At 42.3% G+C, this 19148-nt stretch overlaps 1 protein-coding gene across 2 annotated transcripts; it reads right to left on the reverse strand.

The window, feature by feature from the left end:
- Positions 1 to 1699: 1699 nt before the first annotated feature.
- On the reverse strand, positions 1700 to 18584 carry RNF103 (ring finger protein 103). 2 transcript variants are annotated; one of them, XM_069014707.1, is made up of 4 exons: positions 17588 to 17899; positions 15388 to 15527; positions 5887 to 6002; positions 1700 to 3830 (listed from the first exon to the last, which is right to left on the reverse strand). In XM_069014707.1, the coding sequence occupies exons 1-4, from the start codon at positions 17811 to 17813 to the stop codon at positions 2252 to 2254; spliced, it is 2061 nt and encodes a 686-aa protein (XP_068870808.1). In that variant the 5' UTR covers positions 17814 to 17899; the 3' UTR covers positions 1700 to 2251. The 2 variants fall into 2 exon arrangements, with proteins under 2 accessions (XP_068870808.1, XP_068870809.1); XM_069014708.1 differs by lacking the exon at positions 5887 to 6002 and having other exon boundaries at positions 3658 to 3830; positions 17588 to 18584.
- Between the last annotated feature and the right edge of the window lie 564 nt (positions 18585 to 19148).

Here is a 19148-nt window from a genome sequence, read left to right on the forward strand (position 1 = left end):
GCTGCTCAAGATTCTGTAACAGATGCGTTGCTGGGAACTGAACCACAACAATTTATATAAACCCAGACACGAGGGGACCAAACCTTCTGCCACAGCTACCTACTGGTCATAATTACCTGCTCCTATGGATGTGCCCTCGGTGGCCCTCCTGCTAATTAAACAGCAGTTTGGGTCATCCATCAAAAGAACTGGATGAGTAGAGCAACTGAGACCATTAAAACAAGTCTTCAGCTGAAACAGGTGTGCACAAAGGTTTGCAAACAAGGCTGACCCCGGGCACAGAGGCAGAGCTGCTGGGGCCGTGAGTGAGGGTGAGGTCAGCCTTCAGCAGCAGAGGTGCGCTCCACAAGCACTCAGTGCTCCAAGGACACGGCATTACTCCAGCTTAGCACTCACAGCGTTTGGCAAATTGCCGAGGTACCAGCGAAAGGCTACAGCGGGCTGTGATACAACACCTCGCTTGTGTGTCAGCACCTCAGCTACAGCCTTATCTACACTCACAAAACTTCTCCATTGCCTTGGCCTCAGTGCAGGTTTCAAAACAATCCTGAAACAATGTGGATTTCAGCTGCTCATGACAAGCACATATGCCACAGTGCTGCACAAATTGGAAGCAGAAATGATCTTTGCCCTCATTATGCCTCTCCACTGCTCTGCTGAGGCTGTAATGACAGAGACAGGGCATGTACTGGCAGGTCTCAACTGGAATGAAAATGACTTTCTGGACCACAGGAGAGTTGCTGATATTGTGCCCCTTGAACCTCTCTGCTTCAGTACTGCCACGGGAAAAAGGAAATGAGAGAGGAAAAAGGACTCAGTAAATTAAAAACAGCTCTTCTGCTAATTACATGAAGATCCTCTTGGGAACACACCTGGTGACAGAGCTGTGAAACATTTGTTTATAAACAAGAGTGTGCCCAGGTACCCTGGACAGATAAAAAAATGCCAGCAGCTCTGTGAGCACCAGCCTCACAAATCTATAAAGACAGAGGGAGATGGTTTTAACTGCAACAGGGAACTGTGTTTGTATTTCCTATTATCCTCATATTTATGTCATTATTTTCCTTTCATATCACATAGGCAAGATTTAGGAAAGAAATGAAACAAGACAATAGAAAATATCTTTCTAGTTTAGCCTTTTCCTCTACTCATATAATCTCCTGCTCTTCCCCCCCCCACCACCTTTTTCTTTCCAACCAACAGTTCCTCTCTATTTTCAGCCAGATGATTTCTGAAAGGTACAACCAAAATCAGAGCTTCATATTAAAATATAAAGAAAACAACAGACTCATTTTTTTACGGCACCAAAGAACTATCAGAGAAACCAGAAATCACTTCAGAATACCAGCACAGCTGGAAGCTGGCACTTTTTACCATTATGAACCACTTTTGTCACTGCATGACAATATTCTGCTCCTTCAAGACAGTTTACTTTGAGGCTGTAGAGGGAGCTATCCTAAAGTCTCCCTAGATGTCTGCAGATGAGGGTGCTGGAGAGACAGCTGGTAGAAGAGGGTCTCCATCTGGAAAAGCAGCTTGTAATCAACTGGAAAACCACTGATCAAGCAGAGAAGCACATCAACACAGCAGACTTATGAAGGAAGTAGTTCCCAGTGAAACACCATTGCCTTCTCCTTGGCTAGTGGCTCAGAGCACTAAATTCCTGCAGCCCTAGGAGATGATTTATTAGTCACAAAAGTTGTGTTATATTTTTATTGTCTTCACAGATAAATCAGGCCAGCAAGACATCCGTAACCATACACAAAAAATATTTATCAAAACAATTAACATTACAAATCTCCTTTTAAAATAATTTATTTCATCAATTTCTTTTTAAATGGTACTGTCTTACAACATACATTATTCAACAAAGATGTCCAGAACAGACTCTAAAATAAGAAACACTTAAATTAAGCAATTGTCTCCGATTAGAATTTCAATTTCACCCACATCCTAACTTGTAAACGTTTGCTGGAATACGCTTCTCGTGTAGGCTTGATTTTTGTGCTTACAAAAACAGCATCAAGTTTCCAGATGTTGAAGAGGACAAGTTATTGTACGGTAAGTTTGCATTCAGTTCAACATACAAGGCAACCAAATGATTCTGTCATTAACGTTAGCATCATGTATATTTTAGTTCACTGCACTAACATTTAAACTAAAACTTCAAACCACGTAATCTTTTAAGTGACTAACATTTAAAAGGCAAGCAGTAATATCCTGAAAGCTTACAAAGGACATGGGCACACAGCTAAGACGGGGGCTCACTCGACAAAGGCTGCGGGTGTATGTATGGCTGCTTCTTTTTGTAGGACGCCCACCTGCAGACGGGGCAGCAGTGTCGCCCGCCCGCCAGCCACATCACGATGCAATTCTGGTGGAACACATGGCCGCACGGCAAGCCCATCAGCAGGCAGCCCTTTGCAAAATTTTCTAGACACACCACACATTCCGTACAGTGCAACATGTCGGAGGGCCAGGCGGACCAGTCTGGCTCCATGTCACCTGTGGAGCTGTACGAGCCGTAGGACCTGGCTTTGCGTTCAGATGGCTCATGGTGACAATACTGACTGGCACACAAACAGGTCTCGACGCCGCAGCGACGCTCTCCTTCACTGCACCTGTGAAACGTGCTCAGCTCATCGTCCTCCGAGACTTCTCTGTCGCTACTGAAGACCTCTTTGTTTTCACTGTCAGAGTCACTTTCGCTGTCTGGAAAGGTTTCCAGCATTTCCTCATCAGAATGGGTGCCGAGGCATTGAAACCTCCACATGGGTAAGTTTTTTATATAATCAGTTGGTATCAGAGGGTGAAGCCAGAGATCAGGGAAGGCCAACCGCTCCAAGAACAAATCTGGGTCTTCATCCCAATCTGAGTCAAAAGGGAAATGTTGAAAAGAAGCAATGGGATGAAACAAGTAGCTGGTGTACCAGTCCCACAGGCTCGACAGCCACTCCAGATTGTTAGCGTTTACTTCATCCGTGTTGTTATTGCGTCTTCGCTTCTTCTCAAAGTAATCAATTAGTAAACCATGGCCAAGGTATGTGCTGAGGAAGAGGGCTGGATGCGAAGAGTAGAACATCCAATCAGCCCTCACCCAAGAAGCCAAAGTAGTTGTGTTAGAGTACCTGAAGAGTTTTAAACTGTACTCATAAAAGCTGTCTAAGTAGGGTAGTTGCAAAAAACCTAACACTGGCAGCCAGGAAATAATTAATAGTGAATTGTACGTCCCTAAAGTGCTTATAAGAACCACAAAACGCTTTATAGTGGCACCTTGTGTAATAAACAGGTCCATCCAAGCCATCAGATTAACCAAAACTAAACTTAAAACAAATAAATCATTAACTTCTGGTTGCAATGAGCGCAAAAAGGAATCCATGGCACGTAGTGATATAAATTCACCAGTGTTATTTCCATACCTGTAAATCCCCTCAGGAGTCCTAAGTATGTACGATGGTGTCTTGTAGATACCGATTTCTGCCATGTAACTTTTATTGTCCCACTTTTCCACGTTCACAAAAATAAACTCTACTCTTCCAGTAAACTTTACACTTAGTGCAGAGAAGAACGCTGGAGGCTGGTCGAGGTTGGCAAATAGGTAAATTTTCACTCGGTACTGGTCACTTTTGTTCCATTCTTCTTTCAGATGTTCTGAGTTGTAGATGGTTTTGATCCGAGAGGCAGCGTGGGCCGTGATCCATTTGAAAATGTGCTCCACTTCAATCTTGCGCCCGCTGTATTCCTTAAGCATGACTTTTCCCTTGGAGGTACTGGTTTGTGGAACCGACATAATGAGGGTGGATTTCAGCCAACCCCTCCTCTTGCAGTATCTACAAAGAAAACAGCAGGTTAGATTACAGTTTCATAGCCCCAGAACTGAGTCCTTACATTTCTATTCTAAGCCCAAAAATGAGACATGCTGAGCACCTGGGAAACCTTACAATATCATAGCAGGAAATAAGGGCACCCAATATTCTCTGGCAAAGCATATTTATTCTTACCATATGTTTATATTTTACAGGAATATTATAAAGAGATTATGTATTCATAAAACAGGAAGAGAAATAGTGTTAATTTTCACAGGTCATTAAAGAAAACAAAGCCATGGAGCCATTCATGCTTTGTAACTGGATTTGAATAATACACAAGCTGACTCTTTACTTTAAAGCTTTAGTATTAGAAGCTACTTTTCCTTGGCCTTCCAGCCAAGAAGAAAACCACTCCAGTGTAACTCAATATCCCACAGCTTTCCCAGTGATTCCTTCCATCCTGGTTTTGCTAAACAGCCGTGGGGTGAAGTTGAGCAGACACTGGTCTGTTCGCAGTTCCTTTAATGAAGCTCGCAAGTGCCACTTCCTACTGGGACCATTTTGGCAGGATGCAGACAGGCTAAGGGGTGAGGTGAGAGAGCTGGCCACAAAACCAGCGGAGCGGGAAGCAGACAAATACTGCTGGATGATTTGGGCTAAAAAAATAATCCTGTCTGGCAGGAAGATGGGATGAACCCCAAATCCATACCTAAAAGAAGAGGCTCTTCATGGCTGAACCCTGACCCATGGTCCAGAGCCCAGTAACTCTTGAGATTAATCTGCTGACTCACAAGATCCCTTCTCTCATGCATCTTTCCTACCAATATCACTAACCAAATTATCTAGTCCTCCTTTAAGGAAATATCCGGCAAGCTTCAACAATCAAAATATGACAGAGCCAACAGGCACACAAACTACCTCTGACAACGCTGCACATTGGGGACCACCAGCCTCCATTCACCAGCCATCTTACCTACATCCTCTCTCGTTTTGGTCTGTCAACATGTATTTAGACAATTACAATTCCCCTTCCCAGAGAATCTGAATGCAGCATTTTTAGAAGGAGCCCTGCTAATGAAGGTATCCCGATTACTGCAGCATGCAGTACTCTTCTGAATTTGAGTTGCAACCTGATGAAATCTATTCACATGGGTTTACCTGACAAAACACTTCTTTCTGACAAAACATTAAAAAAAATGAATTAATTTAAAACATAGTATTTGATCAGAACATTAAGGCTACTTAGGAGCTATGCAAAGAGAAACACTGCCAAATTTTTAAGATGTTCAAATACCGAGTTTTGATTATACAAGATAATTTTGCATAAGCACTACAAAGCCTAAGAATTTCCTCTTATGATTAACATTGAGATTTCTGTAAACATTTAGGACTTAAGCTTTATAAGATGTGCGTATCCATACATGCCACTGGAATTCTAGACAAAGTCTCCTGTCATGTAAAGCAAACGCCTCCAACAAAATGTTAAAAAAAAGCGCCTCTTTTTACAGCAGCAGAGAATTATTAATAGCTTCTTTGGCTCTGCTCTTCTTCCTTGTTCGAAATCATATGCAAACACAGTGACTCTTGCACAGCACACTGTGTGTTGTCCAAGGGTGTGTGCCAATTTATATATAAACATACATTTGTCAGGGAACAGGATTTGTCAGTAATTCTGGGAGGCAGGCACTGTATGCAAGGTTCATGCTAACCTGTGCTTCCCCCTTCCAGATGGTGATATAACAACTCTAAAACTGATATATTTGGCTTTGTCCTAAGCAAGCACAATTCCTGTCCCTGAATGCCTGGACTGGAAGGCCAAACTCTTCTGTTCATTCCTCTCCACTGCGGTATTATGCTCTCCACAGTCTAATCATGCATTTCCCACACAACGCTTTAGGAAGCTGCAGAGCTGATAAATAATGTAATGGAGCATTCTGAGCAGACTTTAGGAGAGATAAAAACATGAATAAAGCCACCTTCTGTCACAGCTACTTTTACAACACAGCAAGCCCTGCTGCCAGAACACAGCTGAGCCTTAAGATATTCTTGGGATTTAGATAATCCTTTAAGGATATACCTGGGGTCACTGGAACAGTTAAAAGTGCCAGTACGTATGCCGAATCTTGAGACTTTCTTCACCATTTTCTCCCAGTGGACTTTACCCACCAGTGGGCTTCTGTCATTTGCTATGACCTATTGCCAAAAAGAAGTATTAGTTTAGTATCACAATATTAGTCAGTTTGGTTCCTGAAATGAAGATCAAGTTTCAAGAAAACAGAGACAGTCATGCTTGATACTCTTTCCCCTTCTGTTAGGACACAGAGTAGGAATGTACAACTGGGAATCATGGTAAATGTCTTTGGCAAGTGAGCTCTAAGACAGAAATGTGGTTTCTACAGAGAGACAGAAGTGCATCATCATATTAAGTACATGTAAAGATACTAAAATCAGTGGTAGTTAACAAAAACTTTACCACTTTGTGGTAAAATAACAAAACTATCATTAACCAGTTGACAGTAGGGGAGAAAGGAAAGGGATGCAGCAGGTTCCTCTTCTTTGCAATAAATAAAAAGACCATTATTTCATTTCAATTCTCCCTCAAAAGTTACAACATACCAAATAAATGTTGTCTCAGAGCAAGTAGAACGAGTGGGAATGCATGTACCTGGTACCAGATTAAACTGCCAACAGCCATTCCTGAGCAGTGGAAACTACTGATTAAACTCCCAGCTAATCCCTAAGAATCTTGACTCCTTTCTAGCTTTGCCCGTGACTCACTCTGTAACTTTATGTGACTGTTCCACCAACTCCAGTGTCCCATCTGCCATTTCAGGATGATCATTTGCTGTGATCTATCCCAAGGGTTAATTTGTTCTAACCCAGTATATTAAAGTCATACTTCAGGTTACCTCGCCGTAAGCTTCTGCTGACACAGATGACAAAGAAGCAGCATTCATCCTCTGACTTATAACTGTACAGGGAGGGGAAAAAAAACCCACAAGGAAAAGAAAACCCTGCCTTCCTGCAGCTGACAGGTAATTTTGAATGACATGACTGATCATGCACTATTCCATGAGCCGTCACATTTTCTATTTTAGAAATGCCTCACATGCTTCTGCAGGCTGACTGGCAGCCACTTAAAATATATTTTTAAATTAAATCTTGAAACTTCCATTTGTTAGATATTTGTTTACTCGCCCGTAAACTTATTCCAATCGTTTTCTGACTTAATAACCTCAAATGTCAGCTTGCCCCTGGAAGTTGGGCTGTCACCATGATTAACAGTTCTCTGTGGACATGCTGAGATTCAACCTAGAAAGCGAGTCCAGCCTTTGAGACTCGTACGTATTATCTGCTTTGTGCTAAGTAGCAGCCTCGCAGAATCTTAAAATAGAAGAATTCACCAAGCAGAACATTGGGAAACAAACTGAAGTCACAGATTACATTCCCATTCCACTAAACCCAAAATATTTAAATAACACTAGAGGTGAACATCTAGGTAAGAATCCTTCAAGTTATTCTCAAAACATACACATCACATAGAAACCCCTTTTTCATTAGATAAATGTAACCATCATGCACCGAGACAACCGGCTGGGAAATCTGCTGTATTACTGAAGCTTCTTTAATCACCCAATGTAACTGAAGCCTTGGATATTTTAAACTTCTTCCTTTTATACATTTCAATCAAGAGAGACCAAATTCCTAAGGACACCTTAAAGCCAGAATATCCTCGGAGCTACTATGGCATGATAAATGCATCCAACATGGCAAGGAACTACTATATTAGTAAGCACAGAGGTAAAACTTGTGACTGAATTACTCCTTGGTACAACTACTCAGAGATTGGCTTCTTCCAAAACTCTTGTGTGCATGTTCCAAAACAGTAATGACAGAATTTTAATGTTGTGTGCAGGAGGATAGATCCTGCTCACTCTTCCTTCTGCCTGGCACCACAACATTCACTTTAAGTGTCAAGACAAAAATTTGTTGCCATTATTACAGTCACCATTTTATTTTACTGTCATCTGCCTGTACTGGTGGAATTTTTAACACCAGCTTAATTCCTTTCCTATGAAAAAGACTTTCCTCTTGGAGAAAGTTATTTATATTGAAGAACAATGACCTAAGTAGCAGTCTGTATTTTGTAACTACATAGAGGAACCCTACTATGGTTTTGCACACTGAAGCTTTGTAAAATATTTTGGGCTCATGCTTTTTTATGTCATTATGGAAAAAAAAACCCAAATAAACATGTCCATTGCAGCTGCTCCTTGCAGACAACACCCACTTACAGCACTGGGAGTTCACCAAGCCGAGGCAAGGCTTTGTATTTTGGAAAGCAGTCACCACCTCTGTGCATGAGGGAGTCCAAGAAAATACTGCAGGTTAAGCAATCAAAATGTACTTCAGTTTAAATTAAAAATAACCTGCAAACACTTGTAACAGATTTTATTTAAGAAGTGTGAATTTTGGTAAGTTAAGAAATTTAGCTTAAAAACCTGTGACTGAGGAGACTGGGAATTTGAACATGGAAGTTCTTCAAGCCCATGGTGTTAAAGCTATCAGAATTTTATATTTCAAGTAAGGAAGAAAAAAAGGTTGTCAAGTCCTTTACTTCTTCCTAGCAATCACTTCCAAAGAGAGGTTAGAAATAGTTTGACAATCTAAAAAGATTGAAAAAAGGTCAAAAGGAAGAGCTATCAAAGGAAGATATGCAAGGAAAAAAAAAGTAAGCAAAAATGAGCTATTCCAGTTAGACCATACAAAGACTATTAAAAGTTGTACCAAAAGGTTCTTCAGTCATATGAATAAGAATAGAACAGGGGGAGAAGCATCAGGATCACCAAACAATGAAGACAGGATAGAAATGTAAGATAATTTTCTTTTTAAAGTTAAATTAATGCTGTGACTCAGTTTTTTGTGAAGGGGAGGCAGCTGGCCATGGACCAGTTAGCAAATTAATGGGAAGAAACTGTATCAACCTGAAGGTGAAAGCAGAACTCAAGTAACTTAATGCACTTAAATCAGAGTAAGCAGGAAATCTCCATTCCAGAACTGCAGCACAAGCACACAGGATCACAGGTGAACCTGTGAAAAATTCTTACAAAACCCTGTCAGAACAATTCACATTTTGACAGGACAATAACAAGTTTGTAGCTATATTTAAAGAGCAAATGAAAAAAAAAAAAATCCCACCAGTTTGATTTCAATAGGATGCAAAAGTGTAGAAGAAATTTTAGGGATGCAGAGACAATGGCATTTTCTACCCTTTTCCAGCATGCAATTACTAAAGATACATCATTCCTGATTGAGAGATACCTTCCCTGACGGAAAAGAACAAAGCTTCAAGAGAAAAAGGGAATGTAGTAGCCTGTTTGTAGTTTGTATCATGTATTATGCCACATGGAAAATTTACATGAGAACTGCAGTTAGGCTTTTATAGTAAGTAAAAAAAAAAAAAAAGTTTTAAAGTGAGCAAGAAATCGGCTACAGCAAAAAGACATCAAAATGCCAGAAAGGTGCTAACAGACATCTTAATAGATTTACCTTAGAGCTCAGTTCAGCATATATTCCCATTAATGCCCTTCCTGTGGGAACTTGAAGTCTCCCAAAGCCATTTGTAGAAGACATAAAACTGAGAAGCACATCTATGTGGGAAAGAGGATTATAACACCATGCAGGAAGAGCTGCACAAATCTTGTAATGCAGAGTGTCACACATGAAATTGAATTCAGTAATGAACAGGACACTTGGGGAGTTCATCAGTTAGAAACAGCGATGGCAAGAAACGCTTGGGGCTATCAGTTGCTCCACAAGAAAACACGAGCCATCAATATTAACTGGCTGCAAAACAAGCAAAGCCCAGGATATATCACACCTTACAAAACAAACTGGTTGATTGACCTCACTTACTGGGAGGAGTGGGGTTGACATCAGGACTCAGTGAAACTAAAGGGCAATGTCAATTTATGCCCAATACGAACAAATTAGCCCTGAATACAGCCAAGCAGAAGTCAGACACACATTTCCAAGAAGAAAACAGTCAACAGGAGTATTTTAACAACTTACAGTGTAAAAGAGACAGCAAGATATTTTCTAAACACATATTCTGCAGTGCAGCAGAAAGCTGAACTAGCTCATCAAAAAGATCCTTTTCAATCATACACTCTATTTACTGTTACAGAAATAAAGCCCAAGCTCATAGAAGGTACCTTTTAGGAGATCAGCTAACACAGCTGGGAAACAAACACCACGTTTGGAGAAGCACAAATCCTTCCAGCTTTGCTTATTATTAGCGATGTTCACAATCTGTGACATATCACATGTCAGAGTGACAAGTAAGACAATGAGGGTAACTCAATTAATCCATTAATCATCTTAATAGGTTAAGGGAATCCAATAGGATCACAGTAACCCTGCTTCTCAACAACTGCACATCACAGAATGGATCTGCTCCCTAACCCACACCTAACCCAGGCCAGAGGATTGGCTCTGACTGCAGGGTCTGAATTACCATCTCTGTAAGACTGAAAATGCTGAGATCCTGATTTCAAAAGACAGTTGAATAGGGAGCTTTTGCATTGGAAGAGTTCTCATGACATTGAATTACACAGAATTATTCCCAAAGAGTTAAATCAAGAAAGTAATTAGAAAAATTAGTAAATTAGAAAAATAAAATTTTTTTGATCTATATGTTAAAGTAGTCATAGTTATGATATTAAAGAGTAGACTTTAAGAGCAAATATCCTGGAGCCAGAAAGATACAAACATTTGGAAAAACAGGACTAAGTCAGCAAAGCACTTTGCCTCTCTTGCCTAATCTAAACCCAACGTGTATTGGGTAGGTGCATCAGTATTGCAATAGCTACTTTATAACCATCATCAATCCAGCTACTCCTTAATTTCCAGGTATCACTAAGGTATCACTAATTTTAAAAGATTATTTTATGAAACATAGATTCCTAAAATACAAGTGAAAATATGACTGAAATTGAGGAGACTTGAGGAAACAGCTGATGTTAGAGTTTGCTGTAGCAATGCAATATGCAAAGACAGACTCCTCTTCTGGTACCCCTGAAGTACTTGAGCATGGCATGATAATGACCTCACTTGAGCATTCTCCTGTTTCTGTGCATTTAAATCAGATTTTGTTCAATTTCTTTCAGACAGGCATGCAGAAATTTCAAAGCAGGTCACAGGAACGAGATTTGTTCTCAGTAAGTTTTGAAGTTCACTCACAACTAAAAGTGCTCGAATATCACAAGGCATGACAATGAGCCAGAGATGGGCAAATGCAGAACAAACACCTCATGTACTCCAGCTCTCATTATTTTAACCAATTCTAGCTGGGATGGCAAGTGTCAGGCACACCTGCTCATACCAACAGCACACAAGTTTGAACGCACAGTCAAAACTTGGTTTTACAGCTCAGCCATGAGGACAACTTCAAGTGATTCTCAACTCTGGACACTAGGGCACCGTGACAGACTTCAAACCACCAGCAAGAACAAAACCCATTAAATAAGAGACACCATTCCCTGCTGCACATACACACATACAGGTAGTTCTCTCAGGAGCAGTCAGTCCTCACCCTGCCTCAGCAAGTCACTCTCCACGTAAGGGAATACAGACATTTGAATTGGAAAAAAACTGTGTAGTTTTGCCAAAGACAAAACTGATTTCTAACTGATTTAATGACCTGGTAAGGATGTATAAACATGAGAATTGTCTGTTTGGTCCAGTGGTTTCCAGTTTGAGACACCCATGAACTCTGCTACAGTGCTTGCAGAGGGTAAAAGAGCAGAGGAAACTCAGTATTACTGTAAAGATTCCATGCATGCCCTGGAAGATTTTTAGGGATCCACAAAGATAAAAAGTTTCAAACACTCTAGTCACAGAACCCTTTCTCATCAACAGCTATGCTGCAAACTCTGCTTCTATAGATAAAATAGAAGTAAAAATACAATTAAGTATAAATGGATGGGTAATTTACTTATTAGAAACTTGGAAAAAAGCTCACTTATTCCGCATAATGTCAGTAGGTTTCTACATGAATGTCTGCACTTCTGTTAACTCTGAGACATCTCACTTTCTGTTTATTATTTGACAATGTGTTGATGGAACTGAATTTCCACTTAGACTCTCTTTCCTAAGAATTCACAACTCATTCAGAATCCACCCATATGGACTGAAGATATCTGAAGATTTTTTGCCTTTCTTAACTGAGAAAGAGATTGTGAGAAATCACGTTAAAATAGACAAAGACTACATCCATCATAGCACGCAAAAATTAACCACCTCAAAATTATGTGTAGTTTCTCAAGGGAGGTGAGGTGATCTATGCACTGATCTGGACAGTCAGTTAAGCTCTCATTTAAGTCAGAGGTTGAGAATAAATGAGCTTCTGCAATGAATTAACACAGACACACAGGCAATACAAGGACTATTACATTCCAGCTGATGGTATCATGCACCCTTGACTGGATATGAAGCCTCTCAAGAAGAAAACTGAAACTTAAAATCAGGTATCCTGTGGTAAATGATCCTGAAGGGCTATTGGAAAAGACACAAATACTGAATGATGTGTTTTGAAAGATTGAGTGTTTCTACTTTGTTTCCTTCTAGCAAAAACAGCTGATCTGGTAAAACAGCTGATCACCTGGTAAAACTCAAAAGGGAAATAACTATGAAAATTATTCATCCTACATGCAAGCAAAAGAAAGAACAAACCATCAGCACCAAAACACTGCAGGCATATCCCTTGCCCTGTGACTACACCACTTGAACTAGAAACTGAGACGCAGAACAGACTGCAGAATTTTATATCCATAATAACGGCCTTTGCACCTCTACCAGACACAATCAAAATGTCTGTCCTCATACTTCAATGCCAGGAAGAAAGTTCCCTTTACTTCTCTCTGCCACTATGTTACAGCAGAGACTTTTAAAATAAAAAATACACATTCATTTAGATTTTAACTTCATTCAAAGAGGATTTTTATCTGTAGATCCTTTTCAAAAGCCATAATAACTACAATACTGTTGGATGTGACAGGCTTCTAGAGACCAACCAGAGCCTGGAAAAGTAAGGCATGTTTCTCTTCTAACCAACAAGAGAAGCAGCTCCAGAAACTACCAGTCACCCTTCCTTGCCAGCCAAAGAACTGCACAACAGCAGCTGACAAGCAAGAATGGCATAAAAGGAAAGGTGATGAGATCATGAGCTAATAGGAGAAAGAACGTGCTGCTGTCTGTGCCTCTACGGAAGCCACACGGGACCTGTGAACAGCCACACTGGTAAACAAATTCCCACTGAACCAGGATGCTTTGCATGTGGATTTCCAGAAAATAAAGAAACAAAGCCACAAAACACTGATTCCTTGTGTACTGACTTTCACTTTCTTCAAGGAATTCATCTTGCTGACTCTAAATAATAAATTCACACCTCAATTTTTGTCAAACATAGAAAAAAATAGTAATCCTTTCCTCTTTTTTCCTTTTGATTCTCTGCAGTGATGGCTGTCACATTCTCAGCCTGTACCACACCAGAAATTTCATTTATATGCACTGGAAAATAAAAATCATCTTCAAAGTCTCAGTCCTCTCATACATCATCACAGTGTTCAAACCAACTCAAGCGACAGCCACTGTGCCAGCTGAGCCAGAACTGCTCCTCTCCCTCTGCTCCTTTCCAGCAGCCCCACAGAACGGGGATTCAGGGCTCAGGATACTGAAAAGGATCTGGAGATCTTTTCTGCTTCCCAGCCAGCAGCAACACAGCAGGGGAATCTCCAACCTTGCCCATGGTCACCAAACCCAACCATAAGGCATCCTCACGAGCATTGAGCTGGTTAATTAGCTGGAAAGTTTCCACAGGATTCCTAATGGCAAAGGAGGATGGGCAAGGGAGGGAATCAAGAGTTAGAACTGGGAAGTGATGGTAAAAACTAGCTCTGCAGGGATGAGGTCTAAGAAAAGAGTGTGGGAAAACCTGTGAAAAGGACATAAAGAATCCAGCATGGGAGTTATCCAGACAGGAGTTGTGGTGGGGAATGGAGCAAATGAAAACTCCAAAGTGATGAAAACTTGAAAAGCAAGAATGAAAAATAGAAATTAGACAAGTCTTGTGGTTTTTATTGTAGAGAAACAGACAAATAGTGTTCAGCGAGTAAATTATTCAGTAAATTCCACTATTTTTTTTTCCACAGCTATTGTGACCAACTGAATAGCTGTGCAAATATTCCCAGAATGATGACAACATTCATCACACTAGAGATATCAAAACACAGCCTATCTGACCTGCTATTAGGATGCTAGTGGAAAATATATTACAAGTAAAATTCTGCAAGCAACAGACAACAGAGAACTATCATATTTCACCCTTTGGCACTGCACGGGGAGGAGGGAAGGTTTTTCACAGCATATTCATGCTTGTATTTGTCAACTAGCTTGGGGACATGTAAACTTCATTTCAACACTCTCTCTCTGCCCTCCTGTATGATTTAAACCACAAACTCAGATTCAATAAACTCCAAATACATCTTTCCAAAAACACAAATGCCATTTCAAGTCTGAAGATAATCTGTCCTCTTGTCTATTTTGGGGTGAGATCTGATGTGGTGACAGTGCAGGTCTAATAAATAGATTATCAAGATTTAATGACTTGCTGTTAAAGAGAAAACATGAAGTGAGACCAGACAAACCAGGTAGGAGCTGTCAATGGAACAATTAATTGCCTGGTGGGGGATTCACCTGATGTGGCTGTTAGCAGGGAACTTATGACTTAAAAACACTCTCTTATCAACAGAGAAGTTGACACAGGAAAATAATTTCTACATTTTGGTCTAGGCTACTTATGTTCTCAGGAATGATGATTAATTGCTTCAGAATCCTATTGGAAAAAGTCTGTCTTTATTTTCCTAAATGATCTCTTGTTCTCATGCAGCCATAGGGAAGCGTGCTCTAAAATTGCTGGGCCCAAAATGTTTGGGAGAAAGTTAACTTTAAGCCACTGGAATATGTTGTAGAAGCAGTCTGCTAGTCTGGGAATTTAGCAGACTGAGATCCTTCCTGCCTTTGTGAAGAGCCAACAGAGATTTTACAAGTGCTCTAACCCCTCAGACAAGCAGAAACTTAAACTGGTTGGGTCTGAGCATGTAATGCAGCCAAAAGGAAGAGCAGCACCAGGAGCCTGTACCAGCTGGGAGCATCTGTACTAATGCACCTACTTCACACATTACACAGGCTCTTACAATCCCAGGGCCAAGGACTCACATACTCTGTGTACTTCAGTGTGTGCTGCTTCACTTGTTTTCTGGTTCTAAAGTGCCTGCTTTTCAAAAAGCAATCTAAAGAATAACAGGCTTTTATTTCTTCCTGTCTGTATAGGAACTCTGGCATTTCCAGCCTTTCTTGTTTTATTCTTTTATTCCTCATCTCCCAGATGAAGTTTATCTTTGTCACCATCTCTTTGTTACACATTTTTACAACTAGTTAACTGCCCTCATAAACTCCTCCTTTGAAACACATTTTGGATGTGATAAATATACAAAAATAAACAATAAAATTTATATACCTGTACCAGCCAGATCCCATCTTTCGTGTCTTCTACAAGCTCATAGAAATGCATTTCACCACTGAAGTTTGTACTGGAAACTGATTCAGAGGCCTCTTCCTCTTTGAGAGCTGAATAAAGCTCTCCTTCCATGAGGTCTCCTGAAAAAGAGACAATTGGAGAAATTCAACTAAAATAGCACTGGAGAAAGATTACTTCATGAATTCTAGTAACAGCTTAACTAACTATATTTGAATGATTGCTCAGAGAACCTTTTCAGTACAAAGGTAGCTAAAGTTGTTACTTTACCTCTGGTGACGTGACTATGAACAAATTGACTTCAGTAAGACCACAGAAGACACAAATGCTCTGTTTCTGATTACACAGATGTACCACACGCATGAGCACACAAAGGAATAAAAACATCTAAGGTTCATTCTCTGCAAATAACAACATTCAGTGGTTGAGAGCAATTTTAGTTGATACATCTTTGCTTTCATTTCACAGGCTTGCAATTTTGCAGCAAGCAACTTCTTAACACTGATAATTCAAACAGACTTCCAAAATGTCAATCATTAATTTTGGACCAAAACCCAGTGTAAAGTAAAAATCTCAGGCAGTTTAGCTGTTGGCTTCTGTTTGCACAGTTGGGAAAAGTTCCCATGAACTCCAGTTGCAGCGATGTAAAGAGCTCACAGTAAAATCATTTGATTATGATTCCTTCGCAATCTCATTTCCTTCTCATGCTTTGTTTCACAATCATTACAAACACTGTTAATGACAACCAGCATTCTAGTAACTAATCTACTAAGCTTTAAGAAATGAAGTCTTGTCCAAAACCAGTTTCCTTAAAAATATAAAAATAAGTGTAACAGCTGAAACCCTTGAGGGGTTTGCAAAAATATTCATAAAATTTAGAGGAAAAACAACCACCAAAACACAACCACGGAAAAATGCTGCAAAGCCTGTTGGTATGAGAAGTGTTTCCATGACATTTGAAGAAGTTAGTTAATACAGTTTGTTTGGAGTTAAGCACTTCCCTGCAGCATATGCAACCCAAACATCATGACATCATGAAAGTACCTGACAGCCAAGGAGTGAAAGTGATTGGAAACAAAAGTGAAAGTGCCTAATGCTTTTTACTGTTGGAGCAGCAAAGCCAATAAACAACATAAAAACATAAATAAACAATGAACAGTAACAGCAAATTAGATTTAAATGCCCAGGATTAATATCAATTATTTAAACTAGAATTTTTAAGGTTATATGGCAGGCACTACATCTTTCTAAATCCTTCTCCCTCTCTGTCCAGACATTAGAGACCCTCACTGCCTATCCTCATCGCTGGGATTTCTCTCTCTCCTGGATCAGCAGCCCTTCCATCATTGATTTAAAAGCAGCTACGCACATTTTCCTGCTTGGCTGGCACTACAGCTATTACATCAGCCCCATCTCCCAGTCCTTGGGGCCAGCTCCCTCCGACTGCTCCAGGCAGCATCCTTACTTTCAGGACACTTCTGCCATTCTTACATCTCCACTGCTCTCCATCCCTTGCTGTTCATCACCCCCAAGAAGTCCACCTCCTTCACCTGGTTCTCCTTACTTCCGAAATGCCTCCCTGCCTTTTTCCAAGCTGTTTTTTGTATGCAGGAACTAGTTCTGCTCCCCTTGTATAAAACCACCTCAACCTTGGGTACCCATCCATTCTGCTCCTCAGCTATGAAATCATCGCTTTCCTTGAGGCCCATCTTGATAGCCGTACCTGTAATAAACCCAGCAAACGGGTGGGAATACACGGGACCAAGCTGGCCCCAGCCGTAAACAGTAGCCTGCCGCAGCTATTTGGAGTCTCTCCCCCTCCTTTTTCACGGCAGACGACATTCGCTCCCATCTGTGCCACCCGCACTGACCCGACCGCCCGCAGCGGAACTCCCGGCGAAGGGGAGGGAAGGGCCGCTGCTGGTGCCCCGTCCAGCGCAGGCCTTTCCCTCGGCGCAGCCCGCTCGGGCTCACAACGCCGCCGGGCTTTGACCCTCACCCCCCGAGGTCCCCGGCCTCCCTCCATGGACCCCCTTGCTGGGGGGAGCCAGCTCGCTCCCCAAACCCGCGCTGCGAAGGGAAGCAGCGCCCGGGTCTCCATCAAGGGCGGCCAGAGCCCACGCGGGGGTGGCCGGGCACCGACCTCCGTTCGTCCCCCCGGGTCACGGGGAGCTCCGCGTACCTGACTTCTCCACCAGCTCCCGCACATCCTTCTTCTCGGGCAGCCCCGAGTGCCCCAGCCCGCGGCACTCCAGGATGGTCCGCAGCTTCCTGAAGCTCAGCGCCACCGGGTCCACCAGCTGCGTGGCGAGGAAGCCGCTCTCGTACCACGCCACGGCCTCGAACACCCGGGCCAGCACGAAGAGCGCCAGGAAGTAGAGCAGCAAACAGCACAGCTTCACCCACATCTTCCCGGGAACGCCGAGCCGGAGGCCGGGCTGGGGAGGGAGGGAGGGGAGCGGGGGCTGTCAGGGGAGCGGGGCCGCGGCCCCCCCGCCTCCCGCCCGCCGCTGTCGCTGTCCCCGCCCCGGCGGAGCCGCGGAGACATAACAGTGACGTGAGCAGCCGGCACCGCCCCCCTGCCCCTTTTTCCCCTTTTCCCCCTTCCCCTTTTCCCCTTCCCCTTCTTCTCCTTCTCCCCCGCCGTGATTCAGCACTGCGGCCCGACCCCGCATCAGCGGGCTCGGGGGGCGGTCGCGTCCCTGCCCCCGGCTGCAACTTTGGACCCTGCGGCTGTGCTTGCTGCGAGAAAAATAACATATAAATACCTCGGATATCGGGGAGGGAGAGGGCAGGATCCGACCCGGCCGGCACTTTTCATGAGAAGAAAAATATTTACAGAGCCAGAACTAGGGGCCGATATTTGCAGGGCCGATGTGTTCGGGCAGTTTTAGGGCAGCTTAGTGGACAGAGTTTATTTGGATTCGGGCTGCTGGGTGTAGGGATGATCCCTCCGCTCCTCATTCCTGCACGCCAGCCCCGCTCCCAGCCCCTGGCTGACGCGAAAGCAAATTCCACAGCGAGATTCATCTGCACGGCTCGGAACTCGGACTCTGCAGCTTTGCCTTGGCACTCGAGCGCTGAGAGCTTGTGCCAAAGCGACAGCCAAAGGCACAAAGGCGCTGAGAGCTTGTGCCAAAGCGACAGCCAAAGGTGAGCTGCACCCCGACTTCGGATAAAGCTTTAGGTTGGATCCGTGCTCACATTGGAAGCATTTTGGAGCACAGCGTGGATCCCCGCTGAAGTGGATCCAAGAAGAACCATCCCGGGCTGTACCAGAAATGTTGGCCTGCAAAGATACAATTTAGCCTGCTACAAAACCCGTACTAAAATCAAGCTGCTGCGTTGAGATGAAGGCTCTCCTCTGAAGGAAACTCAACGTTGCTTTTGTATGTTTAGTTATTTTAAGAATCCATAATTTGCATGAAAATTGGCAGCTCACACAGATGAGCACAAAAATAGCACAGCTTAATTTTAAAAACACTGAGAACTCCCCAGAGTGTACACGCTGTAATTCTGTACTATCAATTTTCAAAAAGGCACACTAATATTGATCTGGAAAAAAGCATTTAAATCACTGTACTCCTCAGAGCCTTTAAAACACATTTACAGGTTTCTCAGTGTGCTGATATGATTTAAAAGGGAAAAAAATTTCAACAATCCAGGTTCAGCTCGTTCTGTGACACAGCCACCACAGCCTCTTTCAGAAGAAAATCGTGACACTGTGTTCTTCAAGAATGGGC

Source organism: Aphelocoma coerulescens, chromosome 4, assembly GCF_041296385.1.
Source record: "Aphelocoma coerulescens isolate FSJ_1873_10779 chromosome 4, UR_Acoe_1.0, whole genome shotgun sequence".
NCBI lineage: Eukaryota > Metazoa > Chordata > Aves > Passeriformes > Corvidae > Aphelocoma > Aphelocoma coerulescens.